The sequence below is a fragment of the Mesoplodon mirus genome (assembly GCF_964341445.2).
Source record: "Mesoplodon mirus genome assembly, chromosome: 19".
In the NCBI taxonomy this organism is placed as follows: Eukaryota; Metazoa; Chordata; class Mammalia; order Artiodactyla; family Ziphiidae; genus Mesoplodon; species Mesoplodon mirus.
In genome coordinates, this window is record NC_138995.1 from 19903415 (window position 1) to 19909703 (window position 6289).

Consider the following 6289-nt stretch of genomic DNA (forward strand, 5'->3'; position numbering starts at 1 on the left):
AGGCTGCAAGAACATTACCATTATCTTCTGTTCACATGGAGTTAGTATGTGCAGAGTAAGACTAAGCAGTTGAGTACACTCCTTGTCAAAGTCACCTTGAAATTAGTAATATCTGTAGAGCCATTCTGTTATTTATTGTGAAGACATTTGGACTTGATCCATCCAGGAAACATTTTGCCACATACTTTTGTTTGGCCATTTTCACTGCCAAAACCTTGAAAGAAATTTCAAATTTACTTTTTATAACTAGGTCTTTTTCTAGGTTAAAATTTCTGCATACAAATTAAAATTAAGCGCAGTACCACTACAGGGTAGCCCACTTTTTGAAGTTAATATTTTCTGTAGAAACTGTTAGAAAAAGGGTATTTTTCCATAGAAACGTTGCAGTTGGAAATCTTTTTGACAAGGAGTTGGCATCAAATTAATAAAAGAATTTCTTTTTTTTTTTTTTTTTTTTTTTTGCGGTACGCGGACCTCTCACTGTTGTGGCCTCTCCCATTGTGGAGCACAGGCTCCGGACGCGCAGGCTCAGCGGCCATGGCTCACGGGCCCAGCCGCTCCGCGGCATGTGGGATCTTTCCAGACTGGGGCACGAACGCGTGTCCCCTGCATCGGCAGGCGGACTCTCAACTACTGCGCCACCAGGGAAGCCCAATAATAGAATTTCTTGAGCAACATGTCTTAAAAGCAAATATATAACAACTAAAAGTATTCTATAATCATTTTTCATAGTAAAATCATTTGCAGAGCATCATGAAATATACATAATTATGGTTATATATTGATTATACAGAGGGATCCTAAATACTGTTAAGTCACTTTCAGCTCGTAAATACCTACATCTTTTTTGTAGGTTCGAGTTGCTTAGCTAAAATCCAATAGTTAATAAGTTGGCCTGCTTTTTTCAAATTTAAAAAGGCATCTTGAGGAGGTAGTGATTAGATTGGTCTTACATCTCTTTTACAAGCAGGCCAGGAATATTTGATGTACTGCCATTTTTCCCCCTCTTAATAAATTTCCCTTTCATACTAGAGACATTCATCACCTTTCATTTGGTTATAGGTTACACTCAAATTTGAGACTCTTCTTTTGAGAAGGGACCATTTGCAGCATCTAAGTATTTAAAGAGCCTTGGGGGCAAGGCTCTCTTTTAGGATGGATTGATATCTTGAGAGGGTTTGAAAAATAAGAGTCTCTAGGACTGAGCCCTCTTGCCTATTTTTCCCTGCTTTTTTCTAATGCCCTATCAGTATTAGGAGGAGCACTAAAGAAGTCACAGAAGAGAGTCTTGTGGTGTAGAGAGCTGTTTCCTTCTAGTCTGCCAACTATGCTGCTGTGGTAACCTTTGAGGTATTTGGCACAGATGCTAATTTAAGTGTAGAAGCCAGTGAGATGGCAACTGCAGGGGAAAAGTGGGGATTGGCTCTACATGAACAACCCCAGGACCCAATATTTTGAATGTTATAATAACCCATCTGGTCCTGATTATAATGAGTTCAAATCATTTAGCAAGTGAAGTTGAAATCATCTATTTCTCAGATAACCACAGTTTTCCAGTAGGCCCAAGTAAGACGTAACTTCATTGATAAGTTTTAAAACAGTTTTTACTGGTAGTAACATTTTTCTGTCAACAAATATTTATTGATCACCTACTATGTGTCAGACACTGTCTTAGGCACTGGGGACACATGGGGAGTAAAACAGACAAAAGTTCCAGTCTTCATGGAGCCTGCATTCTAAGGAATACCATTAAGTAATATTTAGACATTATTTTCATTGATTTCTTAGCCTTCTGCTGGTAAGATTTTCCCCTCCTGCTTTAAAAGATCTGAACTATGGCTCCTATCTGAGGAGAGATGGACTAACAGTCATGACATGCAAAGGCAAGATTTTCGAAGGTTGTCCCGGCATAGCTATTCAAGGTCCTACTAAAGTAAATAGCAGCCTTAATTGGAAATACAAAAACTCTTCCTCATCTGTATCTACCCACAGTGATAATGTGAATTAACAGTGAATTAAAAAGCTTAAGGGACTTCCCTGGTGGTCCGGTGGTTAAGAATCCGCCTTCCAACGCAGGGGACGCGGATTCTATTCTATGAAGTTATGGAGCCCTTTGGGAAGACTGTATCTGTAAGATAGGTAAGCTGTTTGTTAACTGTCCTCACAGGAATGTTGAGAGAATTAACAATCATATGTTTATAAAATTTTGTGTTTCTTGATTGAAGGATTTTGCGAATATTATCGCAATAGGATTGTTACAATTATTGAAGAGATCACAGTGATAGCATCTAGTTTAATAGTAAGCACTCAGTTTTGTTTTGTGTTAATTGAAGTGGATTTCTATATGATGAGTAGTCCAGGCATGAAGTTTTCTCACTGTGTAATCCATATCCTTAGAATAAGTTAAGTATTTATTTGGGTCTCAAGAACTCTTTTTTCAGCAAGTACTAATGTATTCTACAATTCTCATTAATTACAGAAAAAAGAAGAATTCGTAAAAACTTTACTGAAGAAGAAGTAAATTACCTTTTCAATGGAGTTAAGAAAATGGGAAATCACTGGAATTTAATTTTGTGGTCTTTCCCCTTTCAGCAAGGACGGAAGGCTGTGGACCTTGCTCAAAAATACCACAAGCTGATCAAACGCCCCAAGTGTGTGGCTCCTTGATTGGAAGAAGACTTGTCAGTTTTTAGTTTGATATCTTAAAATACAGTGTGTTGAAAATACAAAATTTAAAATATTCTTATAAACTCTTATGAGACAGGAAATGTGGCAATGGGGATACTGTTTTAATTACTTTTTGTGATGCTGTAGCTCATCAAGCTATTAAAATAATTTATAAAACAAATACACTTTTGGATTTCCCTGGTGATCCAGTGGTTAAGACTCCACACTTCCAATGCAGGGGACATGGGTTTGACCCCTGGTCAGGGAACTAAGATCCCGGATGCTTCGCAGCACGGCCAAAACAACAACAACAAAAATTGTTTAAAACAACTTTTTATCGTTTGCCTTTAAGTTAGTTTTCTTCTAGTTGGAAACCAAACTGTTAGATCTCAGACTTCTATTTTTCTTACTCTTTATATTCCATCATGCTGATGCATCCTCCATTATACCTAAAATGCTGTTGCTATGGCAAAGTGATCAAGTATCAGGGCATGAAAGCTCAGTTGTGCTTATGCACTCATTGGGTCACTGCTTCATGTCATTCATATAAATACCAAAGGGTATTTCCCTATAAGCATGTATTCTTTCACCCTTTCAGATCATGACTGTGTCTACTTAGATAAAGCAGAATTTTTATTAAATACCTTTTATTCTGACCCACAATGAAAATTCCAGAGGGTTAATAAGCAGAAAAATTTTAAGCATGAGAATAATTTACAACTAGGAAAATTCTTTGCATCATTTAAAGTGTGAATGACTCTAGTCCATTATCTGTCAGTATTTCCTAAGCACTATGGGGATGATTTAAATGGTCTGCTGGGTTATTTTGATGCGTATTTCTCAAGATGTATGAATGTTGTTTTAGGTCAAAGGGGAAAATATTTTGTCTGTTTCCTCAGCCTTACTGGCAATAGGGTTTTTTTTTTTGATTGATTGGAAATTATCTATGTAACAGGAAATCAAATACTGCTTACAGAGCATCCCCAAGAGTATGACATACTGTAGCTGGGACACTGTTTTGTGTCAGTCACTGACACTATATTTAAAATAACCTATACTGCCTTCTGAAACCTTGAAATTTTATCCTAACCCTTGGCTCACTTTTGGTTAACGTGAACTGCTTTTTTCCCTCAAATGGAATTTGGTAATAAAGTAAGTGAATACACATCAAAAGGAAAGCCAAAGAATGATCACATATTAGAGGACTGTTTGACTTTAGGGACTCAGACCTGGCCAGTTCAACAGGGAATAAAAAGGGATTTCAATAATGTCAGACCCTTGGAGTTGGGGCTGACTTCAGTTATAGTTCCCTGCCGGAGGCATAAACTGCTGTACAATGATCTGGACATTGGCTATCTTTAGTTTTGCATATATCCTCAGAAACCTGGAATTTACTATTTCACAGGGTGATAATTGATGGTCAGTTCTTTGTTATGCTAAAATGAAATATACTTTTCTGGAGTACCTCCTGCAGAACCACAAAAGTTGAATCTCTTTTCCACATACCAGCCCTTGAGAGAGTTACAGATAGATATCTATCACTTTCCCCTCTACATCCTTTATCCTTCATGCTGATGAGTCTCAGCTACTTCCTGTTTCAGCTGAACAGTGTCATGTCCCCTTATGAGCTTAGTCACTGACCACTGGATACCTTTTTGTTTATAAACTGTGTCCAGAAAGAAATGTGGCCTGACTGGCAGAGTAGGGGGATCAGCTGCTTTGCTAGGACCAAAGAGGTTTTATGGACCTTACCTAAGATACTCCTTGGGATTCTACATGACCAACTCTTCGATTATAGTTGATATAGTTAAGACTTATAACTTTAATAATTCCTATCTTGTTCTTACACATTTATTTTTAACTCCACTACAGGACTTCGGTGGCCCCTGTTAAATTTAATCTTGTTAGAATTAGGCTGTACTCAGTTTGTCATCCAGTGTGTTAGGCCTCCCTTCCTGCTTCAGGTCATCCACAGCTTCTATGAGTGTGCTGCTGCATTCTCATCCAAGTCATGGATGGCACCCTGAATTGGCTGGGTCAGGGCAGATTGGGGCGGGTCCCTAGCAGCCTCCTCTGGTGGTCCTTGCTCATCAGCCCCCTCTGGGCCTGGTCTTTAACAAGCCTCAACACTATCATCCAGCCTACATTTCACTTTCTTGTCTATGATGTGCATTGGCAAATGCCCCGTTGAAATCTGAATTTTCCAGGTCTGCAGCATCCTCCTACCTGCTATTTCTGCAAAATAGAAATTGTGTAAATCTGGTGCTATCTTTTCCTTTTCCAACTGGTCACATCAGAGAATTTCACCTAGGGCTGATGAAGTGCACTGGCCTGTAGTTTTCAACTCCATCTTTTGTCCTGTGAAAATTCAGACACTGCTTACCTTTTTATGACTTACAGCACTTTTCCTGCTCTTCCTAGACTTCCAGGGTATAATTCTTAATAGGTTTTCACTCCCATTGTCTTGTTTGAACCTTACATTCAGGTTGGCAGATGATATGCCCATTTGTTGGATCTGTAATTCATGCTGCCAAAATTCTGGCAGAGCCAGGATCAGAATCCTACTCATCTGAATCCCACATGCATGGTTGCTTTTCTGACATATCCTACTTTCTTGTGATATTTAGAAATGCCTTGTAAAATGCCTTTGCTTCCTCAGAGGCTAGCAAGAGCCCTCAGGTAGCAGCCAGACCTAAAGTGAAACTCGATAGGTGAAGTGTATTTTTTCTTTCCTTTTCTTCCATTACCCTCTTCCTTCCCCTTCTCTCCCCTGTCCCTTTCCCCTTCATATCTCTTTCTTTCTTCCTTCCTTCCTTCCTTTCCCTCCCTCCCTCCCTCCCTTCCTTTCTCTTTTTCTTTCTTTTTTCCTGAAGAAAGGAAATTAAAGCCTCCTATTTCTGGTGTCAAATGCTGGCTCCCAGAAAATATCATTAAAAAAAAAACAAACACCTGTTAATAAGTAAAATCAAGCGAATTACTCACTACAGTAAAGATCACTACCTCGTGGTCTTAATAGGGTCAAGGAAGGAGGAGGTGAAAAGCAGCATATCTGTGAGGATTTGGGGGTCTAGTTTAAGGCCGGTCTTTCAATTCGTGGTTCGATTAGGATTAAGCAAAGTTCATGATAGAATAGGTTAAGATCGGTAAAATTGGAAGTACCGGGATGCTATCAGAAGATAGCCAGAAAGCACTGGGTCCTTGGTCAGGTTTCTCAAGATTCCTGAGCTTCAGGTTCCTCACCTGTAAAAGAGTTAGATAAGATTCAGTGAGATATCCTGTACTGAACTCATTCCAAGGCCTGAGCTTTTCGCTGCAGTCCGTCGGTTGCCTCGGCCCCAGACGGCGCAGCTGGAGCGGCCAGCTGACGGAGGACCGGGAACGGGTGTCTTTGCGCCCCTCGACCGGCAGAGGCCGCTAGTGCGCCCTCCACCCGGGTGGCTCCCGCTTGCGCCGCCGCCTCCCCGAGCAGGGCTGCCCCGGCGGCTGCCTGACCGCCGCCCACCTCCCGCCACCAAGTTGCCCTCACGACCCTGCGGGAGCCCGAGGACATCGCAAGCCCGGTGGAGCGCGGCGGGCGGCGTGGACCCTGCGGGGCGGGCGGGTGGGGGCGCGGCAGGCGCGG

General features: G+C 40.9%; 1 protein-coding gene across 6 annotated transcripts in view; it reads left to right on the forward strand.

Moving 5' to 3' along the window:
• Positions 1–2799, forward strand: part of TERB1 (telomere repeat binding bouquet formation protein 1) — a 45095-nt gene extending 42296 nt beyond the window's left edge. For 5 of the 6 annotated variants that reach the window (XM_082607703.1, XM_082607701.1, XM_082607704.1 and 2 more), the window contains one exon: positions 2480–2799. In XM_082607703.1, coding sequence (XP_082463829.1) covers positions 2480–2667 — 188 coding nt within the window. In that variant the 3' untranslated portion in view covers positions 2668–2799. Of the gene's footprint in view, positions 1–2076; positions 2112–2479 lie in introns of those variants that run through there. The other variant, XM_082607706.1, reaches the window with a different exon arrangement.
• The last annotated feature ends 3490 nt before the right edge of the window (positions 2800–6289 follow it).